This window comes from Hyalella azteca, unplaced genomic scaffold (assembly GCF_000764305.2).
Source record: "Hyalella azteca isolate HAZT.00-mixed unplaced genomic scaffold, Hazt_2.0.2 contig14441, whole genome shotgun sequence".
NCBI lineage: Eukaryota > Metazoa > Arthropoda > Malacostraca > Amphipoda > Hyalellidae > Hyalella > Hyalella azteca.
The window spans coordinates 203657-227998 of record NW_025944327.1 but is presented as its reverse complement, the minus strand read 5'-3'; the positions used below and the strand labels follow the sequence as shown (position 1 = coordinate 227998).

General features: G+C 35.7%; 1 protein-coding gene across 1 annotated transcript in view; it reads left to right on the top strand.

Moving 5' to 3' along the window:
• Window positions 1-23752, top strand: part of LOC108664655 (phosphatidylinositol 4-phosphate 5-kinase type-1 gamma) — a 99940-nt gene extending 76188 nt beyond the window's left edge. Inside the window, exons 15-18 of the mRNA XM_047884056.1 lie at window positions 2043-2147; window positions 8102-8313; window positions 10401-10468; window positions 20492-23752. Coding sequence (XP_047740012.1) covers window positions 2043-2147; window positions 8102-8313; window positions 10401-10468; window positions 20492-20887 — 781 coding nt within the window. The 3' untranslated portion in view covers window positions 20888-23752. The remainder of the gene's footprint in view (window positions 1-2042; window positions 2148-8101; window positions 8314-10400; window positions 10469-20491) is intronic.
• Window positions 23753-24342: the final 590 nt, after the last annotated feature.

Here is a 24342-nt window from a genome sequence, read left to right as displayed (position 1 = left end):
ATGTATGAAAGTATACATGTACCAAAGTGCCTATACGGTACGTGTATGATACATGAAATCATACATGTATGAAGGTATACATGTAAGAAAGTGTTCGAGTCTGAGAGCCATCTGTCCGTCTTCTCAACTGGCTGAATTATTTCATTTTTGCTCTAATTTTAAACTTGCTTTATTATACAAGTTTTACGTTCTCTATCTATATTACTACTATTTTCAGTGTTTTGGGCCCTTATGATTTTTCAAATATTATGCTTTTATTTACTTTTATCTTGATTATTATTTCGAATTGTTCATTGCCACGGGACATCGCTTAACTGTTCCTACTTAAGCGCGCTGGCCATATTATCTTGATTTGTTGTTTTCTGGGGATTTTACGGTTGTTTTTTTTACATTTTCTTGCCTTGTTGAGGTTTTCGCTTCCGAGTTTTTCGTTATATTGTCCGTTGTTCATGCAGTCGTTCTGGCGTTTTCAAGTTACTGGAATTTGGCGCTCGCGTTGTTATGGTTCGTCATACTCGTATGCGAAACTATATTTCCCATTGCGCAGATTTAAAAAAAAGAGTAAATGTGAAATTTTTTCCCAATTTAAAGTGGACCAGTTCTGATGTTTAGGATAAATTTACGGTTCTGAAATTTGTGAAAGTTTGCACACTCATTTTTTTACATCGAGCCCCTTTCTTATGAACCCCCTCTTCATCACAGCAACCCTTCTTAACCCCTTATGACCCAATATAAATTTCTTACAGTAAGTCTTTATAAACCCTTTGTATATATCCGCTGCACTTCCCCTCCCTTGTGCACATAAGTTAATTATTGTCCTGAACGTCACCACGTATTATTAATATTATTAATTAATCGCGATACCACTCTTATAATTACCATCGCGTTACCAACCGTTACCTGGCCATTACAATTTTAGTTGCTCTTTTCTGAACTGCGGTATTGTTTTTTTTTATTATTTTTTCATTTTTTTTAGTTAGTAAACTCGTCTTGAGAAATAATTTCCACTAAAAAAAGATTTCGATCAGGTTCCTGGAAATTGGAAAATACATATTTCTTGAGTTTCGCCATTTTCAGTTTTTTCGATTTTTTAGAAAATTATTCCATATAACGATTAATTCTGGAATAATAATTATTCCTCTTTGTATTCCTTATTATTCCATCAAAATTAATAATTGCCGTAGAGGTATCGTCTAATAGTTATCTTGATATTCAAAACTTTTTGTAGTCCCAACGCCAACAAATTCTATTCGCCCTTTTAAAGTCTTTACAGTTAATTTTGTTCGGTAGAAAGCATGAGTTTAGGTAATAATTGTCATGGTTAAAATCCTCGACTGACACGAGTTCAGGCACTTATAGGGTGCTATATTTATTATCATTTAAATCTATTTTATTACATTCAAGTAGAGCGATGCTTCTAAGATGAATTGTGGCTGGGTTATGAATCGGTTTTCTGGTTTCGTCACTTTTGTTGCTTTCGTTCTCGAAGAGAATTTAATTTTCACATGAATTTCATTTTCATAGAATTTAATTTTGTCGTGAATTTCATTTTGAGAGAATTTCATTTTTCTTTTGTGACTGCGCACGTTGCTGTGGCTAGGTTCTGAATCGGTTTTCTGGTTTCGTCACTTTTACTTTCGTTCTTGAAGAGCATTTAATTTTGACATGAATTTAATTTTCAAATAATTTAATATGTGGTAAATTTCATTCTTGACATGAATTTAATTTTGAGAGATTTTAATTTTGTCGTAAATTTCATTTTTGACGTGAATTTCAGTTTGAGAGAATTTCATTTTTCGTTTGCTTCTTCGAGTAAAAATTTTTTTGTTTCAGAATGAACCTCGAATTAAAGTTTTTTTGTCTTAGAATGGGCAAGTTTTTTGTTTTAAAATGGGCACGTTTTTTTTTTTGGTTTAAAATGGGCAAGTTTTTTTTTTTGTTTAAAATGGGCAAGTTTTTCAGTTTCGAAATGGGAATTTTTATTTATTGTTTTGTGAGTGCGCACGTTGCTGAGCGGGATGCGCTTGTTTCTTGCTGTACAGAAAAGGTGCGCGGTTGCGCTTTAAGGGGGTGGGGGAGCCTGAACCCCCGGAGGAGGGGGGTGACACCCCTGCTACCCTCACCCGCTACACCTCCAACACTATCAGGTACTATCAGGTGCCTGCAGCTGATGCTTGGCTATCAGGTGCCTTGAGCTGATGCTTGGCTATCAGGTGCCTGCAGCTGATGCTTGGCTATCAGGTGCCTGCAGCTGATGCTTGGCTATCAGGTGCCTGCAGCTTGGTATATCACCCTCTTATTCATTTGACTTTACGTCTCTTGCTATATATTCTCTTTGCTCGCAACTACAAGACTCACTTATGCTTTACGACCCACTTTATAAAAGACTTTTTAGCGCATTTTCTCATTTATGAAAAAAATGCACTATTGTGCTCGCCATGTCCGTCTGTCCATCCGTCCGTCTGTCTGTCTGTCCGTCCGTGACTTCACGTTTTCGTCGACGAGAAAATGCGCTCTCTGTCACTCACTGCAGTGAGTATTGAGTTATATTTTTTCAACGTTGAAGCCTCACGTCAATAATCATATCATTCATTATCTTGCACTATGATATTTAATGAATGATTCTAATATCATTATTTGTTTCTGCGTAAGATAGCAGCTAAACTACATAAATTTATGACGAGATTATAATGTAAATATTGTTTCAAAACCTGTCATGAAATCAAGCACCTATTGATTGATTCTGAGCAGAAACTCGAAAGAGAAAAGGTTTCTATCATTTTCTTACTGAAAATTTGCCTTGCAATCTTTAAAGTTTCTGCTCGTATTTCATTTCAGGATTAACGTAGTGTAAGCCTAATTCTTGTTCGCTTCAATTGTTATTCTCGGTTCTAAAATCTGAGAACGAAAAACTTTTTCCAACGCTATAGGTAATTTTTCTCTGAGTTTACTAAATACGATATTTAGTGTTAATCCATTTTTTCCTTCATATTTTGATGATAAATGAATTGACAATTAGTTCAATAAAAGTAAAAAAAATTACTACTACTAAACTACTAATAGAACTACTAAGAAAGTAGTTTCATTAGTGACGTCTTCTTCGAATTATCCGGAATCAGTTACTATGACTAAAAAGTCCCAGAACATAATAACTCACTGTTCAAGTTAGGTTGAATCCCAGTGTTATTCCACTGTTGAATTACATTCTCCTGCTATCCTACTATTGAATTTGACTCCTCTGCTTATTCCAGTATTCAATTACAATGTAAAAAAAATCACCGTTGAACGGTCTCACCGGCGTTCTAGTGGCCGGCCGACACGTGAAAATAAACGCTGTATGGCCGTTTTTATTTATATTTAACACTAGAAACCCGTTTACATCTGAAAAAACGGATAAACGGTTTATTTTCACGTGGCTGCCGGTCACAAGAACGCCGGTGAGACCGTTTTTCACCGTTTTTTCCAACACTGTAGGTTCTCCTAGTACTCTGCTGTTGACTTAGACTCTCCTGAATCCTGATATTTCACCGTTGAGTTAGATTCAACCTTTTTCCATGTATTCATCCCTCTATTCCCCTCATCATCCTCTACCCTCTCTCTCTCTCTCCTGGGTCAAGGTTTAGGCCTCCTTTGCACTCCTCGTACTTTCTTAACCCTCTACCGCCGTATGTCACTCTCCGGGAACATAACTTTCAACTTAAATTATACGTAAAATATTGAGTATAGCAACCTGAGGACGTTTGTACGCAACAGAGAACATTTTAAAGTAACTTTCAACTTAAATTATACGTAAACTATTGAGTATAGCAACCTGAGGACGTTTGTACGCAACAGAGAACATTTTAAAGTTGTCGTACGTGACGGCAACCATCAGTGCAAGTCATTTTGCGCTCACTAGAACGTATAATTTTTGGTTACTCGTGTCAGGCGGTAGAGGGTTAACACGTTGAATGAGGTTCGACTCAACAGGGCTACCAGATGGTTTAAAAACGGCCAAGTCCGCGCGGACAAAATGCCTATAATTCAATATATATTACTATAAATTACTAGGTTTCGGTGCAAAAATTTAATTTCCTTTTTATTTCTATTTTGTCAAAATTTGATAAGGTAGCACCGATATCATGAATTTTGTCGGCAAACGCAATAAAAAAAACAAATAGCGGAATTTGTCCGAAAAAAATACCCTGCAAGCCACCGCTGGGTCGTGTCGCATTCAACGTGTTTACAGCCTCGGTTGGCGCTCCTGGCATTTGGTCGCTTTTTTTTATTGTGTTCTTTACCTGAAGGATAAAAACAATCTTATTGTTCATACCCTGAAGGATAGGCAATCTTATTATTCCTTCCTTGAGGGATAAAACAATCTTATTGTTCCTACCTTGAAGGATAAAACAGACTTATTGTTCCTACCTTGAAGGATAAAACAGACTTATTGTTCCTACCTTGAAGGATAAAACAATCTTATTGTTCTACCTTGAAGGATAAAACAATCTTATTGTTCCTACCTTGAAGGATAAAACAATCTTATTGTTCCTACCTTGAAGGATAAAACAGACTTATTGTTCCTACCTTGAAGGATAAAACAATCTTATTGTTCCTTACCTTGGAGGATAAAACAATCTTATTGTTCCCTATCTGAAGGATAAAACAATCTTATTGTTCCTACCTTGGAGGATAAAACAATCTTATTGTTCCTTACCTTGGAGGATAAAACAGACTTATTGCTTTTTGATCTCCAGTGTAATTGTTTCTTGCTGCAACACAATTATTAGTTTGCCTGATCTCCAGTAGCAAGTTTGTCATTAAATCTGTTAACTTAATTTCGTGTTGATAGCTTTTTGTTTTACGTTTTCTGTGTTTTGTTTGTTTACTGGTTCGCTTTTACTTATTTGAGGAATCGATTGTGTTTGCAGTTTCCAGGGTATAAAATAAATTACATTGTTTGCTGATTTTTGTTTGGCTCTTTTCGCTCTTCTGCTTTTTATAACAAAATTTTCCAATTAGTTTTGAAGTTTTCTATTATTGTATTCAGTTGTTTGATTTTATTGCTCCAAGTTCACAACTTGTATTTAAGTTTGCTTTTCTTCTTTTTTGGCAATTCCATGTCGATTTTTTTCTGATTTGCTGTGGCAATTTTCGCTGCAGATATTCGAGATCGATTTCCCCGCACTGATTCCCCCCTAATTCCCCCTTTTCCTCCCAATTCCCCCTTAATTCCTCTTAACTCCCTCCAATTCCCCGAAATTACCCCATGTTTAATGCCGTTATAAGTTCCCTCAACTCAATCAACTCTCCAATTCATCTCATCTGCATTAATTCATTTACAGTTCGAGCGCCGCCACATTAACTTCGAATCAAACTTATATTCTTGCATTTCATTATCTTATAATTACGAAGATCACGTCAATAATTTACATTTCATTATCTTATAACTACGAAGTTCACGTCAATAATTTACATTTCATTATCTTATAACTACGAAGTTCACGTCAATAATTTACATTTCATTGTCTTATAATTACGAAGTTCACGTCAATAATTTACATTTCATTGTCTTATAATTACGAAGTTCACGTCAATAATTTACATTTCATTATCTTATAATTACGAAGTTCACGTCAATAGTTTACATTTCATTATCTTATAATTACGAAGTTCACGTCAATTATTTTCATTTTTGGGGAGAATTGTGTCTTGTACGTTGCAGCTTGCTGCTGTGCTGGTGCCTATTAATTGCTTCATTACTTTAGTATTAGTTAGTTAATGTACGGCGCTATGTTAGTGTATGCGAAGCTACCGTAATAGTAAATGCATGAACCATGCAGCTACCGTAATGCTAGTTAGGTGACGGTCAATTGGATTAGTAATAGTTTGTCTGTTGTCGCATGTTTTACTTGTGGTACTCAATATTATGGTCGTTTGAACGAGTTCTCTGTTAAACATGGTGATATATTTGTGTAAAATAGATTTCATATTCATCCTTTGAATTCATCTATGCATTTACAATCGCTGCTGCTACACTTTGAAGTGCATTTTGGTAATTTTTTTCAGTATTTGCCTACGAAAAGGTGGTAGTGCTAAACGTTTGGTCGTATGCGGTGATTATTGCAAACGTTGCAAAATGCTTAATGTTACTTGGATGTGATAATCTTATAAGCCTTTTTGTTCACTATTCATTTATTGGATTCAATGAAGATCTTGCACTCTTGATTAGTTTGACTCAGTGGCAAAAATTCTTTCCTCTACTATCATGAATAATATTAAAAACATTTTTATAACGCAAAAAAAACAGTATTTTTACCAGGAAAAAAAAGACTGGCAAAAAAAGGATTTATAAATCTGTGTTGGCTAAACAAATGTCTAATGAAATGAACTATTTTACTAAATATTATGGTCAGTTCGAAGCGCCTGATTTGCGCTACGTGATGGTCGACATAGGTGCTTGGTTTTCGCAGTTGAATGCTACATCAAAACTTGCTCTCCGCCAGTACGTTAGTAGGACGTCGACTCGTCTCGCTCTATTCAGTGATTATTCTCCTCGCTCGTGTCTAAAAAGTTGCATTTTTTAGACTCACGACAATTTCTTTAGCGCTTTTGCCATATGGTTCAATTTTTATTGGTAACTTCACCTTGCTGGTTATGTCTAAAAAGTTGCATTTTTTTAGACTCACGACAATTCCTTTAGCGCTATTGCCATTTGGTTCAATTTTTTTGGTAAGGTTCACCCTGCTGGTTTTTTGGTGCTTCAGTCTTGTATTGATTGTAATATATTTTGTTTATTTCATTTTGACTTTGGTATACATTTGTATTGTTGTTCGTATTATTGTAATTATTTAACGTTAAGTGTTCCATAACTATTCATCTCCACTCACTATTTACGATTGAATTTTCGCCCTCTTATTTCCAATATGACACTGCGCTCTATTGCTTTCATTATCGTCGAGTTGTTAGTACTTAATCTCAGCAATCATTGTCTGATATACGCGTGCAATCATCCAGGTAATTGTAAAGAATATTACCCTCAGCAATCATTGACAACAAATCCCTCCCAGCCTCAGAATTGACGAGACCTAACCTAGCCTCAAAACTATGCATATTCTTGCTTAAATTGAAATATTCGGAAGAAAATTACTGAGAAGTCACCTGCTATTTTTATTCACTTTTATGTCCTCATTAAACTCTCGCAGGTCTTGTGTTTCGCTCGGCAGTTTAACATCAGAGTTAAAATCTCGGCATTACAGTTTAACTGATTACAGTACCGGTAGTCTCGCAGTTTAACTCTGTAATCTCTGCTTCCTCTGGATTGTCCAAAATTCTAACCTGTTTGTTTTGTGTTTGGGTTCTACCTTGATTAATCCCGGCTATCATTGAGAACTTCAACAAATTTTATATTTATTTTTATGTATTTTGTACATTATTTGACATTTTGTCTATTATTGCCCTGATCGTCTTCCTGTTTGTTTCATTAGGTACTGAGTAAATTGTAATGGTTCTTTTCGTACTAATCACCATTGTTGTACAGAGCAGAAACACAGGTCTCGGTGAACCCATCTGTCATTAAAAGGTTTCTGTGCGACGACGTAAGTCCTCGTCTTGCAATATCTACTCCAGGGGCCGTACTATCAAAAATATGTAAAAGTTTCTTTGGCAACTTATTAACTTATTAAGACTTTGTACCTTTGGCAACCTCTTTTAATGCTATAACCACCAATCACAGACGAGAAATCAGCCGCTACGTGCACTTGAGCCGCTACGTGTGCTTCTGATACGATTTTTGATAGTACGGCCCCAGAACTTTCTCATGAATCATACGCCCATCTTTATAATTTCTTTCTGTGTACCTAAAAACTTTTTCCCTCCAGCCTTGGTGTGCGTCTTCTTAATTTTTTTTTATCTTCGTACCAAAATCTCTTCCCTACCCAGGGTTCATTCTCGGATATTTTTTTTTTGTCTCCGAACCGAAAAATTAATTTTTTAATCTGTGTTCCAAAATTTTTTACCAACCCAGGGTTCATTTTGGACATTATTTGTTTTTATGTCTCGGAACCGTAAAATTCCTGATATCGCGAGTGTGACTCACTGACCCTTGACCTACCCACGCTAGCGTGAGCGACGTGCGCCTCGAGACGCGCACAGACTCACGCTCCACGCTCAGCGTGGACTCGAGCCTCGCGTCCAGCGGCGGCGGCGGCGGCGGCGGCGGTGGCCACCACCGCACCTACACGTGGACGCCGCCTCTGTCTGTCGAGGGCAGCACACCCACCTGGACCGAGGGCACCCCTAGCTTCACTGAGTCCTCTTCCAGTGGTGACTTAGGTGGGCGCGAGTCTAGTGGTGACCTAGGTGGGCGCGAGTCTAGTGGTGACTTAGGTGGGCGCGAGTCTAGTGGTGACTTAGGTGGGCGCGAGTCTAGTGGGTTCATGTGGAGATAAGGTTTACATGAAATCGTAATTCGTTACGGACCTAAATCTCTTGAGCATTTTATTTGTCAATGAGCTAAATAGTATTCGGTGAGCATTTCTTTGGGGCTGCCATTCAGGTGCAATCATAATAATTCCGTAAGGGATTAAAATAGTGTGGTTATATACTGTTGCTTATCTTTGAACGTGAGGAAGGGTAATTTATTTATAATACTCGTGATTTGTGTTTACGAACAACAAAAACTAGGAAGGAACTAGGCTTACGATGGAACTAGGCTAGGGAACACTTGCATGAAATACGTCACTTATAATGCACTGCAATGTAAATTATGAACTAGGCGAAGAAAAATGTGCATAAAGTCCGTCACTTCTAATGCACTGCAGTCTCTGAAGTATTGGCGACATATGCGTGCACTGGAGTGTTAAATGTCGCTCACATTACGTACACAACGCGCGGTGCATTCCACTCAAATATCTACGCACACGCACACTGCATGCAATGCTTAATTTAATTAGCACGTTTCACTCCTTCGCATGAGTTGATTTTTTTTTCCTCTCTAAATGTTCTATCTTTTTGATTTGTAGTGGTGAAATATGACTGTCGCTTGTTGCATGCATAATACTTTATACAAGTATAATACTTGATTCAAGTATAATACCTTATACAAGTATAAGACTTGATCCGAATATATTATTTGATTCAATTATAATTCTTGATGCAAGTTTCATTGAAGACCAGGAAGTATTTCTTATTGAGAATTTTATTATTGTTTATCATAATTACGGTGAATCGGGAGGCTTTTGGTAGGATTTAAAAGTTCATGAAACTTGCAGTAGAGAGCATTTTCTAAACAACTATACCAATATTCGCATAAAATTTGGTGCGTGCAAAATATAATTGCATATATATGTGCCCAAATGGCGGTGAGAGAAAAATTCTTTCAGCCTACTTCTTCATTGCCTTTCTTATTTAATTGAGACATTAAAGCCGATGTCCATTACTCGGTGATATCCATTACCCATCGACAAAGCTATGTGGAGATTATTCGAGACATGATTTACTGAGCCATGGAATTTGGTTACGACAATTAAAATTATATCGTAATCTTAAAACTAACTCGAACTTCAATATGATTGTTATTTGCCATCATTGCATGTGCTTTTGAATAAATACGAGGCTCATATATACTTCAGGGTATCTTATCGTAGCTGTACTCACATTCACTGTTAATGTTTTCACTCTACTAACCACATCCTCGTCTGACATTGTATTGGACTGCAATGCTCACTGAACACTTGTTATTGATGCTTAATATTATTAAGACATTCCTTCACTTCTTGTAAATATTACTCTTCATCGTCTGTATAAATAAGAAAACAGCCTGGGCTTTTTAGATCTTCAAACTTGTCAGTGAAGTGCAATTGTAATTATTCTTTACTGAATGATTTGTCTTTCCTTTTTTCCATCAATCTCATTTTCTCATGAAACTGTACTACTTTGTAAACCGTTGCTTGTAATTTGTAAACCGTACATTTCACAAATGCTGCTTGAAATTGAGTGTATTGTTATGCAATTGTTTGACCTCTTGAAAATTGAATTTCTGGCTTAAATTTTTTTCATTTGATGAATTTTGTGCACGTTATGTGTGTGTGTTCGACTTACTGACTAGATAAATTTTTTTCGTGTAAGAAAATTTTTTTCTTGTAAATATAGCTAAATTATTATTCATTGCACTTCTAACCCTAGCCATCAGTTGAATTCTACACTCAGAGAAATGAAGAGACTTTGTCCTAATATCGATGCACATTTAATGAAAGTTTTGGTAATACTGACCCAGTTTGGTACTCAAAAGGGCGTATCAATGCCATGTTCGTTCTCTACTCGCGCCCATAGTAACTCTAACGCCCCCCATAGTAACTCTAACGCCCCCTCCCCCATAGTAACTCTAACGCCCCCCATAGTAACTCTAACGCCCCCCATAGGCTGCCCCAACACCCCCAGCCGTAGCCTCAACACCACCGTGGACTCTGCGCAGCACGAGACCGAAATGGTGAGTAAACTAACGCTGTTATCTTATCTGCCTCGTCACTATCTCCACTGCCTCATTACTATCTCCACTGCCTCGTCACTATCTCCACTGCCTCATCACTATCTCCACTGCCTCATTACTATCTCCACTGCCTCATCACTATCTCCACTGCCTCATCACTATCTCCACTGCCTCGTCACTATCTCCGCTGCCTCATCACTATCTCCACTGCCTCCACTGCCTCATCACTATCTCCACTGCCTCATCACTATCTCCACTGCCTCATCTCTATCTCCACTGTATCATCACTCCGTTAAGCAGTCTCCCTTTATAATATTTTTGAATTAATTAGGTTTTTCTATTTCCAATGGTAGTTAATCTGAATTAGTGACAATATAGGATGCAAGTCAAATCTCAGGTTGTTTTCTTTGGTTTCTTTGTCTTAAATATTTCTGTGAATTTCACACATCATGTTTTATTTAATTGAGCGATTTAAATTGCGAATGTAGTAGTTGGTAATTCGAAACATCGAATACTTTGTTACTCTTCCTCTTCTGCTTAAGTTTTTCTTTAACATTGCTCTCTCATTACACCAATTAAATTCTTTACCTTTTCTGACGCTCATTGTTTTTTCTGCCAATTTTGCATGTGAATATATTTTATATGTATTCTTTCTGCTCGATTTCATTTGTTGTAATTAGCAGATTTTTTGCATAATTCTTCATGTAAATTTTGCTCTGTGCAAATGATATTTCCAAGCTGCCGGCATGGCAATTTCATTTGAATTTTCATTGAAAAACGACGGATTGATTTCGTTCACTTCACACGAACTATTGGCAAATAACTAGTACTCTGAAAATTCAAAAATATGTATCCTTAATTCATTTAAAATTGACGCTCATTGTTTGCTGAATGAAAGCATATGCTAGAGTAATGACACTGTTGCTTGCTGCGCACCTATTAAATATGTCCTGAAAATACATATAATGTATGCATTGTTTACAATGCACGAGTTAATAGTTAACACTGCACAGTGCACAAAAAAAGCTATTCTCACATGCATTTTTCCGCACATGTATGCGGATTACGCTGACTCCTGCTTCCCTATGACACTCGGTTTGGCATTTTTACACATTTTATTATACTTTTCATACTTTGCATATTTGTTTATACTTTTTTTACTTCTACCCTATGCCAGTTTTATTAACGCTACGCCATGTTTATGTTTACTGCGTTTTAAACTTGACTTTTCTATATGCATCTAAATTCCTGCTGCCTCATATTTTTTAATGTGTCATTCTTCTTTGCAATTGTGTCTTTACTTTTTTGAATACTTTACTTTACTTTTGAGTTTTATTTTGCAATTAAAACCGCACCGTTTTTTTAACCACGCACTGTACTAGAAGTCCGTCATATTTCTTGTATGCACCGCAATCGTTACCTGCCCCATAATCGTTACCTGCACACAATCGTTATACCTGCACCATAATCGTTACCTGCACACAATCGTTACCTGCACCACATTTACCGCAACGATTCCTGTTTTTCCCGCCGTGGTTACATTGAGTATCGTAGCTTTTATTTAGCATTGTTTTGCCTCAACCCTTTCGCGGGCCAGCATAGATGGAGAAATTTTAATTTTCGGAGTAACTACGAGAAATTATGGAAAATTATATGATAAATTTACCCCAATGAATTTTTCAAAAAATTTTATAGTATAGGAGCAAATAGCAGATGAAAATTTATAAAAAGCTGTCACTACGCTAGAATAAAATGACATTTTATCAATTTATTCATGCAAATGCTAAAGGAAAACAACCAGCTGCAATTTGATTTAATATTCTCAAGCTACTTTAGATTTACTAAATTGATACTGCTTCTTGCGATTTTTTAAAAAATGATGAAGGAGCGTCAATTGATTTGCCCAAGTCAAAACTTTCATTTAAATTCTCATATTTTAATCCCTGGGCATGGCAATGGGTAAAGACAAAAGGATCCTTGGGCAGATGATAGGTGATTGACAGTGGCATTCGGTAGTATTAGCCTCAAACCAGGAGACGAGCTGTTTTTTTTTTTTTTTTTTTTTTTTTTTTTTTTTTTTTTTTGAGGAAATTTCAAGGGATCATATTTCGTAGCTTGCCCGCTAAAGGGTTAAGATTGATTTAAATTTATTAATCTATTTTTCTATATTTATCTATAATTTGTTACTTACATTACAAGTTGAATAGCAATGAAATTGTATTTCTTAAAGATTGCTTTTTTGTTTATTTTTCTACTATAAAAAACTGACGTTTGATCTTGATAAGTTTCAGGAGTTATCTGGAACTAACTAAAGCAGGGGCTGTGAACTTGTACCTTATTTGTTCCAATTTTAAATTCAGGCTTCGAAGCCAATAGTTAAAATTATTGGCCACTTGTCTTGACCAATAATCCAAAATGTTTGTTAATTCGCTGCGTGAACTTTGGAGTTATTTCAAGTATCGTTCTACTTGTTTATTATAAAACTAACACTTCTGCTCAGTTCCAATTATAGGTGTTTCTTATTTATTTTAAAAAACCCGTAGAGTTTCATTATCGCTCTGAATTTTCAAACTTATCTCAATGCGTATTTATTGTTCCATGATACATGAAAGCTAAATCTTCCATCAACGCAACGCTTAGAATATATGAGCCCACCTTTTTTAATTATGTATTGTTGCGTTCTAATCATAAATTTCGTCGACTTTAAGTTTCAACACAAATTAACGTATTACTCAGGTCCAAAATTCATTTTCGTTCGGTAAGCAACAATTCTGCCGAAATTTTTTCATTTTATTTTTTTCAAAAATTTAACAAAAGAACGATGAATGAAGCCATCATTGTTCGTATAGCCGCAGCATGCTTGTCTCGTGAATTTCTCCGAGCATATTTGAAAATATTACACAATTTTTTTATCTATCGGTTATGGATAAAAATTATCTCCATGCAATGTTGTTGTATTTTTATTGTGTGTTACGTGCACGTCTAAGTGGTTATATGTTGTACCTCGCATCCATAGAGACGCGTCGAGCAATTCGTCTGAGTGAGTTGAAAGCCTCGTGAATTTTTTATTTTATTTCTTGTCAGTAGTAACATATAAACTCTTATTTGGTATTATGTTGCACGATGATTGCACAAGTCGTGTCAATTCAAGTACTGCTAATACACGAATTGGTTTGCCGTACTGCGTATTTTTTTGAGAAGGTTTGGTTTTAGTAGCGTCATCGTCTGTTGTTTTAGTCATAGAACATATATAGGGTATAGTTAAATGTCGTTATTTTGCTGTTATTCCTGCTCGTATTTGATTCTGTTTATCACTTATGTGCTAAGCTGTTCTATTTCATGTTCTATTCACTATATTCACTACTAAATTTTTAGTTGAAATTTTACTTATATTATTTGACGGATGCTCTGAAATTAGCGCACAAGTTCTTGATAATTTGTATCTTGAAATTTATTTATTCAACCTTATTTGCCAGAATATTTATGTCGGACCTCAGATCATCGTATGTGTGGAATTAAATATCGCATCGTATATTTAAAAGCTATCAAAATTCTGCAATGTTATGCTGGAGCAGATTCTTTTTTTTTAATTGTTTTAGTTTATCTTGTATTTTTGTAGACGCTGAAATTGATTTATTTATTATATTCGGTTTGCGATCGTAAACTTAAAATTATTTAAGTTGTTTCCTTATTGCTCATTATCATTATTTTTTTTTGTATTTGTATATTTTCTTAACAAATCCGAAATGGATACGAATTCTGTTCGTTTAAGTTACGTTACAAATGACATTTAGTTTCCTTCTGATGATTATAAGTGTTACAAATTGCGTTCGTTGTATTCTTGTGCTTCTTTATATTTGATGCACGTCATTTTACTACATACATGTGCAGTGCAACAGCTTGCAGTCACTGCCATAAGCTACAATGTGTTTCATTCCATTTTTGCCTAAATGTTCATTATTTTTTTTTGCCAGTTTGTTTGTATCTATTTTAATGCTTTGTATTTTATTGAAGTCACAAAGGAAGTCGTTGTTCTGACCATCATGATATATTTTACCGCTTATAGATTTATTTGTGCACAATTTATTGTATTTTTATGAATTTTTCATCAACTTTTTGCATCGAAATAAAGTGCCCAATAATAAAATACCAAAGTATAAGTTTTATCCGTGCTTATACCAATGAGTCCATGGAAAATATTTCTCTTCCGGTGCACGATTTATCCTCCGTGCAGTGAATGCAGTGAATGTCTGCCAACGCCACGCCATTCATCGTGAACGCCACTTCAGTATGCGAGGTCTTCTCCCTCTATAACGCGCCTTCATCCACGCTTCATCGCTGCTCCGAAACTTGCAAATCGCGGAAGAAAAAATCGAAAACAACAGCAGCGAAAATCCTGCGCTACGAACATGAAAACCTGACGAGATTTACGCTAAGCTCGTTCGGGAAACTTTGAGGTTGTCTTCTACAAGCAACATTTCGGTATATTAGTAATGAAGAAAAAGCAATGCTTTGTATAAGAAAAAGTTCTCATGTAATGTTCGACATACTGGATAATCTAAATCATGTAATGATGTGAACATCGTATAAAGTATTATGCATCGTATGGCTAGTACATATAATTTGTTTTTGACCTACGACGCCTAGTGATCGCTTCTGTCTCATTTATACGTGGAAGCTTTAATGTCGTTACATCAGCTGCATGACAATAGGTAGAACATTCAATTGTTATGCTAATAATAATAACGGTTGTTGCTATCCAGCTCTCGAGGCATTCATTATAATTGTGACCCGGATTTAAAATTCAAGGATTTGATCTAGCACGCAACAGGTTAAAATTTCAGTGTATACTTCGCGGCCTGATCTGCAGTTTCTTGTATACTTGGATATGCAATTCAGTTTCAATTTCAATTTTTTATTTATCAAATAAAATATTCAAGTCATGTGATGTGTGTTGGTTAAATATCGATTATCAATCAATACTTTAAATCATTCATTTAGTAACGATTGACATCCATCAATTATCAGTTGGCATTGCTTAGAAATACTAAAATTTATTTGAAGAAGCTGGACATGTCAAGTATTATGATTGAATTGATTCGTGATAAAACTTTTATTGGAAGCAGTTTCTTCGGTGGTTTAGTTAGCATATAAAATGATTTAATACCTGTTTTAGATGTGCCGAAATTGCTCCTGGCGCAAAATTTTTATGCGAGTGGAATAGCGTCTGCCTGATTATTTATTAGCATCTTTTGGAGAGCTGCCTCAATTGACTTCGAAAAACGCACGCAGGGTCGTATTGTTTAAATACGTAAATAAAAGGCGGACATAACTCTGACGCTCCCTTTTGCCGGGCCAAACTGGGCCAAGATGACCCACACTAAAGACGAAAAGTGTTTGACGATTTGGACAATTCTCACTCATTTTTCTGAGTGTTTGTACCTTGCTAGACCGCTCCTGGAGTCTGGCAATTTTCAGTAGCATGTATATTCTTTATTTTTTAATGACCATTTCTATGAATCTACCTGGGACAGTTTACATAACTGGTAACTGCATTTAAGTAATTATTGCTGGACATGAAGGACACGCGATCAAATGGAAGGAAAACTTTGCATTTATAGACATAGTATAATTAATGAATTTTAACGGCCGGTTGTGCCGTTAATAATTGAATGTGTGTTTTTGAGGTCAAGCCGAGTTTTCTTAGTTGAATTGAAGAGTAATAACGTGACTATGATTTCAGAATCACTCATATGATTGTCAATCGTTTATTTAATATTTACTTTAATATTATTTGTTTGTCATTAATGTCTAGTGACTGCTCTCCATTTTTTACAATTCCATGTTATTAAGCTGACGGTTAAGACATAACCTCCTAATGATATTATATTTTCTACTTCTGAATGATGGTATGGTTGTGATGGATATTTTTAGGCCTCTGTAATTACCGCGTAGTAATTAAATGAATTGGAGATTGTGTGTTTTGCCTTGAGAAATAGTTTACCTGTCACTTACGATTTCTATATTTGGTTTTAGGAATAATGTTCGGTATAAATTGTAAATGATTGGTTAAAAAGTTTGCATTGGTGGTGACTGAGGCAGATTCCTAATAGCGTCGTGAGTGCTGATCTTAAATTGTGTAGTTTGGCTGTAGTGGTGATGGCATTTCACGGTGTAGCTTTCGAAATTATTGTTTTTAAAATAAATAATTATAACATCATTATTAATTATTATTATATTATGGTAATTATAATAAATTGAATAATTGCTTAATAAATTCGGCGGGAAATATTTCTATTCGACAGAACCTTGTTTAAATAGCTCGTTCCATCTTATTTGACAAATTTAGGAACGGAAACGCCGTATAAGTCGGTATGTCTGGTCTCAATTTTTTATGTGTACTATTATTCTCGTGTTATGTCTTGCATGTCAGTCTTTATTAGCCACGTCTTATCTGCCGGCAAATAAGTTCGTGGAGTTAATATCACCACTGCTGCTTTCTGGCGTCTATGTACGACTAAGTTCGATGAATTTGGTGAATATAAAAAACTTGAGCGCGTAAAATTTTTTACTAGAAATGGTAAATGATTTCAGTTTGGGAAATCTAAAGAAATGAAGGTGCAATGGTGATTAAAGACGTTTTTGCATGTCGCGATTTGAATGTTTGATGACGCTGGTCAGGAATTGGTTGCTACCTGTGATGATGTGTATAATGTTAGATCTTTTTAAGTTATCTTAGCGGTGCTGACTATACTGACGTGCTAGCATGAATGATTACATCGCTAAGGAATAGATAATCGTGCTGACTCCTGAGCTGTGTTCATATTATAGGTACTCGTATAATATCAGCTACTCATACTTCTTATTGGGTATGGGTCCATTGAAAAACTTCATTTCAACTTTAATATGTAATGTATCAACTAATTTTTTTATCTATTAACGCAATGCTTCGTTTGCTCTCGTGATTTATTGAATGAAGCGTCGAATGATTGATCAAAAACGCGTGATGGCGTCGCCTATTATGTACGATGCTTCTGCTGTCGGACATGATAATTATGACCACGTCATTCTCTGATGTTTTCTGGATTGTTACTCAATCCCATAACCTATACTTCAAAAGTCGGTTTGAGAGCAGCGAAAATCTTACAACACCGCAACGCGACGAGAAATAATTAATAAACATTATTAATTAATAAAAAATTAAGAAATAAATAACAAACATGATTTCTCACATTTCCATTTGCTCGCCGTGGGTTTTTTTTGCGCGTCATCGAAAAAACGTGGGTTAGTTGAATGACTAACTTGTTTCTTATGATATATATCTTTATACTCGGGTGAATGTGCTTCTGTCTAGGGATAAAAAATCAGGTGGGAAGGGCGGCTCAGTAATAAAGAAAACGGAAGACTTGGATGTTTTTGAGCCTCGCGATAAATTTTCTAGACTTTAACGGGACTTTGCAGGCAGATATTTTAAGAATTTTAAATGCAAATATGGGATTTTAAGGCAGAAATTTTATGATTCTAAATAAGTACGATTATCATTTTATTGGTAATTATTTATTTACTTATACTATAGGTCATTCGAGTTATTCTTGCAATGAAGAACCTGTTTCGAGTAATTCTTGCTTGCCTTTCTTACGGCGAACTCGTGATAATATCGTTACGCTTGTTATTTTGCAAGATTGCAATCTTTAATTTCTAGTTTTCTTATACATTGGGAAATATCCAATTCAGCGGCTGGCAACGATAGCTGTAGGAATTACCAGTAATTGATGGTAAAAAAACTCGCACACGGTTATAGTGTCAGCTCGTACGGTTTAAGTATCCGGATCGTAGGTAAGTATATCCGGATCGTGTTATAACAACTAACGAACAATCTTGCAATCCTATGTGACCTAAGTTATATACCACCGCAATTTGTCGCTGTCATCAGTCTGCTACACTTATTATATTAATTATAGCGAATTTCATCGCCTAGTAACTCTTATGATGTTTTTCTTGTTTTAGTTCATGACGAGAATAAGTGTATGTATGTTCGATAAATAATGTAACAGCATGAAGTCTTTTTACCTATTCTCTATTGAATTGCCCGGCCAGTAATAATGTTTCACTCCGTGGTAGCATTTTTCATTGTCAAGCCTTATTATTACCGGGCAACCGACAGTATAACATTTTTGAACAAGGATTATATCAGCATTCGCATGCTAATTTCCATCTTATTAACTATTCAACAACAACAAATAATAATCTATTGTGTAGGTGGTGTACCTATTATACGTCATTTATACTGACTGTTGCAGGCTCTTTTTTCACTATATCTGTGAATATCAGATTGGAAATGACCGGTACCGGTAACTAGCTCATTTTACAATGCTGGTCATCCTCTTCCTCTTGTATTATTAAATCTGAATTCTGATATTTTTTTTAAATGCTGTGGTTTGGACTTCCTTCGGTTTTTTATTTTTATTTATTTATTTTTTTTTTTTTTTGGGTTCCTTTTCTTAGACCATTCGCTATTCGGTGGTCGGTATCAGGTAAATCTTGGAGATTTTGCGTACTTTTTTAAGCATTCTTTGCAATACGATCGAAACTGATGGTGAGAGCACTCTTGTAAAAGTTACCTTGATAACTTCAAGTATGATATATCCTCGCGTACGTTGCACTTCATTCAAATCATGGTGGTTTTCTGTTCATGCATTCCAATATGGAATCTCTATTCACTGAAGTATTCTAATTGCAAGTCATCTTCCTTAATTCTTGACCTTAGAACAACTCTAAATAAAATATAAAGGTCCCCTAAAGGAATCTCCCCAGAAATGTGTTCTCTCTTACCGCCAGTTTCAAGTTTCGATCGTCGCTTAAATCTAACAAAGAATATGTGTTTATTGAGTGCTATTTGCTTCATACTAACGCTTCCTGCAAAGCCATATAAATTAACCAAGCCTCTGACGTTGAAAAAACGTTGAATAAACATTATGTCAACGTTGAAATAACTTTGAATAAACGTTATTTCTGCGAAATAAGCTCTTATTCAACGGTGTTTCGGCCATATTTGCCTCGAGGTTTAGTCTTCGATGTTACGTTTTTCTTCATTAACGACGCATAGACTTTCATCACACAAAATTATGTTTAAAATTAAAGTTAAGTTTTTGATTTGAAACAGTCGATATCGCCATATTCGTGAATGTATTTGTAAGCAATATCATAGTTCTTCAAACGTGTCAACCACACGAAAAGTTAATATGCGATCAGAAGAAATAAATATGAGTCTTTTGACTGTAGTTCTGTTCACAAGTCACTTCAAGTTCGAATTGAATTAGAGTTTTGTTCTTAAGAATTGCTGTTAAAACATAAATCCAGTTACAGAAATTGCATTCCCTATTGCCTGAATTGACTAAATTACAAGGTTTTTCTCCATAGCTAAATTGAGGGGCGAACAAAAAATCTATACTGGTTGCGGGCAAATTTTAACGTAGTTTCAACGTTTCAATCCCTGATTCAAAATTACTTGTTTCTATTTTAGTATCGATGCATCATCTAATAAATTCGTTGTGTTTCGAGTGCTTCATTTGGTTGCATCTAACATGTCTGAACTTATTATTCTCGGCCTCCGAATTTGTTAATTTCTTACAATGTTATTCCTATTAATCTTGTGACCTATGAAAACCTTTCCAAGACTACCAAATAAATCGACGAATTTCTAAATTGTTTTTCAGATTACTTACAATTATTCGAAAAGTAATCGTCATTTTAAAACCTAATCGTTTCTTTCACTCGATAACGATTGTTGAAAACTAACGTAATCCTGCGATCCCGGCTTTTTTCCCCACGTGTATCTGAAATTATTAGTCCGAGGCTCAGTTGAAATACACAAGTCAAACATATTTGCTTTATGCGTTTTGTTAAGTTCAAAATTTCCAATTTTATTTTACATTGAGATCTGCCTTTTTAAGGGCTAATGAGGCCGAGTAAAATAATCGTTTTTATTAGCTGGATTTTATTGAATCTCACGATGACTTGCAGAAACAGATTCTGCACCACGGTCAGCGACATCACATCACAAAACATGAACGACGCGGTGTGGTGACCACGGTTGTGGTGAGTGGGCCATCACTACAAGCTCCTCAACTCACCTCAACGTCTTCACCACGTTCCCACACCTCAATCTCTGCTATGCCTTTCAACTCGAAGGTTTCATCACAGCAATACAACTTCGTGGTCCCTACAGCTGCTGCTGTTCGAGTCTCACCGATCCCTTGCACCAGCTCCGACGTGATCCCTGGTAATGGGGTTAAAGATGACGATGGTGGGGATGTTGCTGGACAAATTAATGGAGTTATGGGGAATACGAGTCACACTAATGGGGATGACGCAGCACCCGGCAAGTATACCGTTACTTTACAGGTCGGCGACGCGTAGAGTTTTTGACAACTTCAGCCGGAGACGACCGCGCCTTTAACATAGACGCGGCTATCGTGGTCCTCCTATGATATGTTTTTTTATGTAAACATTATGGTCTAAATTATATACTGCTATCTAGCCGCCGGTCATTATTCATTAGAAATATATTATTGACTTTATTTCTTATAGTCCGAATAAAAGTGTGTCCTAGAAATTCTTGAATTTTTCACATGAAGCGTTTTCGACCCAGTCGCTGGGAAGGCCCTGGAGTGCGAGTGTCCCGCGAACCGTGCTTTATCGTAATTATTTATTTAATGCCTAATTCGACAGGTCTTCTGACGTTGAATTAACGTTGATTAAACGTTGTTTCAACAAAATCGACTCATAATCAACGTTGCTTTAACGTCATTTGCTTGGCGAGATGAGTCCTTCTTTAGCTGAATTTGAAACCTCTAGATTTTGTTCTTCTAGTTCATTTGTTGTTGTACTAAATTATATCGAGGCAGAAACGTACGGGAAACTTGCTCTAATTTTTTAGGGGTATTTCTCAAAAAAGTTTTCGCGATTTTTGTTCGTTTTTCCTGATAAATCGTAGTCTTACGGACTTTGGCTTTGACTTATGATAGTTGTTGATGTGTTCGTGTTTGATCGGAAAATACATTTTCGGCAATACTCGAGTGGTAACTCTTTCCTATTTAAATGTTATGTTTGCATTGCTGTAATTTATAGTGGCAATACGAACATAAAATGCCAACGATTAGCTGTGACTCCTCTATTCTGACGCTCTCTCTCCAGTAAATATGATATAATTTCATTGCATCAAATTTGTTCCCTTGAATATTGCGTGGAGATTTTCCTACCTACCATATATCGATACCATGGCAAATGATAATCCTGGAAATCAATTGAAAATGTAAATAATGATTACAATCTCGTGTAGATGCGTCTGTAAAATATGGAAAATTGTTGTCACGAATGTTTTTGACATGTCCCGCTATTGGGATGAATTTTGTTGCTTACTAATTATGTTTTTGGCTTATGGAACAGTTTTGATTTTCCATGCGCTGCATGTTCACTATTTACGAAGGCGATTGAATTTGAACGCAGTTTTTCTATTTGCGGGAATGATTGGTCGTTTTCGAGGTTGATCTGCCATTGAATCCTGAGCGGAGTTGTTTTTCATGTGGCTTCCTTCATTTTTGTTTTATTTAATATAATTTGTTTGTGAACGATGTCTGTGAAGACCTTGAACATTTCCCCTGTAGAATATTTCTTTATTTTAACCCCTGTCGAATTGCGTAAAAAATTGTACCTAAACTCGATACACTTATTACATTGTAATATTATTTACTTTGACAGAGGCCAAACTAGAGCCTGAGGATCTGGATTTGTGTTCATAGTGTTGATAATGGAGGAAATACTCTTTAACATAATTTCTTGTAAGTAAAAATGAATAATTCTCTTATATTTTATTTGCTGGTCTACCGGCTAACTCTGATGTCTGATTTATCTTACGTTATTATCTCGAGATTTAAATGAAGAATTGGTAGGTGATGTCAACCTATATACGGTCGTGTCAATAATAAAGCAATCGGCAAATTTGCATTCAATTTTATTATAAATGACAGGAAAAATAAAGCTCAGCGATAAAAAATTGTAAAAAAAGGTGATGCTCAAGAAAGGTTTATCTGTACATCTTAAATTTTGGTTCAGTGCTGATGCCTTGAATATTTAGAAGTTGAGCTTTCGAACATTTAATGAGATAAAGATGTCAGCAAGAATTTAGCTGGATGAGCACCCTGCAAAGGGTTAATCAAGCCAGAAAGTTTTGTCGAAGCCCCAATCTGAAAGCCGCAGTTTAAGCCGCTGTTGAGTTTGTCAGACTCGCATTGTAAGAATATTGATAGCCGATCAAGGCAATCGCTGTTTAAATATATTTCTGTGATGACTGAAAGTTGAACATTTCAAATGACTCAATATTTCAGTTGATGCTCTTGATAATCTCGCAAGATTTCTTTTGGAAATTTGTTGAAATTTTTTACCTTTTACATTAGCTTGATCAGCATTAGGCCTTTGTTAATCTCCCTTCGAGTTATTTAATTCGTTGTCACTATTTTCGTACGCTATCTATTAGGATAATCTTTTCACAATTGTCCTGGGACTTTCTACGAAATTTTTCTCGTTTGAGGTTAATTTTACAGTATGAATTTATCTGATCAGACGCTGCTTACGTATACTTGGATCTTTCCCAAGCAGAGTTAATTTTTTTTTATTTCGATTTTAAGAGAAGTTCACATGATACGTTGGACTTAGTGAATGTGCGCCTGAGAAATATCCTTGACAGAAGCTTAAAGCCTTTCTTAATTTACACTTTAATCCATGTACACCTTTTTTGTATTCGGCTAGTAATAGTAGTTAAATGAAAAATTTGTAGGTGTTATATTATACTCCAGGAATAAACATACTTTATACTCGAATCGCGGAAACGAAATTTTGTTCCCATATTAGAGGACAATGACGAAAGGTTTAAAATGGCTTTAAAACATTAGCACTTGATCTTGAATTGAAGATGTATGTTCTCAGTCGTCGTATTGACCAGCTCATTTATTAGCTGAAAATTTTCTAGTACAATAGAAAATATATCGATTACTTTTTCTGTTTATACGTTATGAGATAATGAAGGTAATACGTTCTTGTAATGAAGGAATGATGCTGGAGTGAACCTCGTGACCTCATCACCCAACCTCATGACCTAATCACCCAACATCATGACGTCATCACCCAACCTCATGACGTCATCACACAACCTCATGACGTCATCACCCAACCTCATGACGTCATCACCCAACCTCATGACGTCATCACCCAACCTCATGACGTCATCACCCAACCTCATGACGTCATCACCCAGGCACTGCCCTGGTGCCCACAACTGGCACCGGTTTTGGTTTGTGTTGCAACTTTAAACTTAAACTGAACTTCAGTTCTTGTTCAATTCATTTGAACCCTGAAGAAACTTTCGGTGGAAATCCTTATTTATATTCAATGTGTATATAAAATAGTTTCTTTTAACATTTGGGGATAGTATCTTAAAATAATTCAAATGAGAAGAAGTTTCAACTGACAACGATGTTGGTTTTTCTATGGTAATATTAAAGGTGCATTATTATTGGACGATTAAGAAGAACGTGTAAGGAAATTACAATGCAATAGGCATAGTAGACTTGACGAGGCCTGATCAAATGTAGCGCGTGACTTTGTGAACGTTTCTCTCGATGTTCTTGTCTGATAATCATTAAAGTTCTACATTGCATAGTTGTTATTGACTGTATATGTATGTGTATGTCATAGGTTTTGCTAATGCTCGTATTAACATAAGAATGTTCAAGTGTCAGCGTCAAAGATAAAACTAAGTAATGCTACGCACATAACCGATATCCAGTATCTCGCTCCTAGTAATTATACGTGTGCTT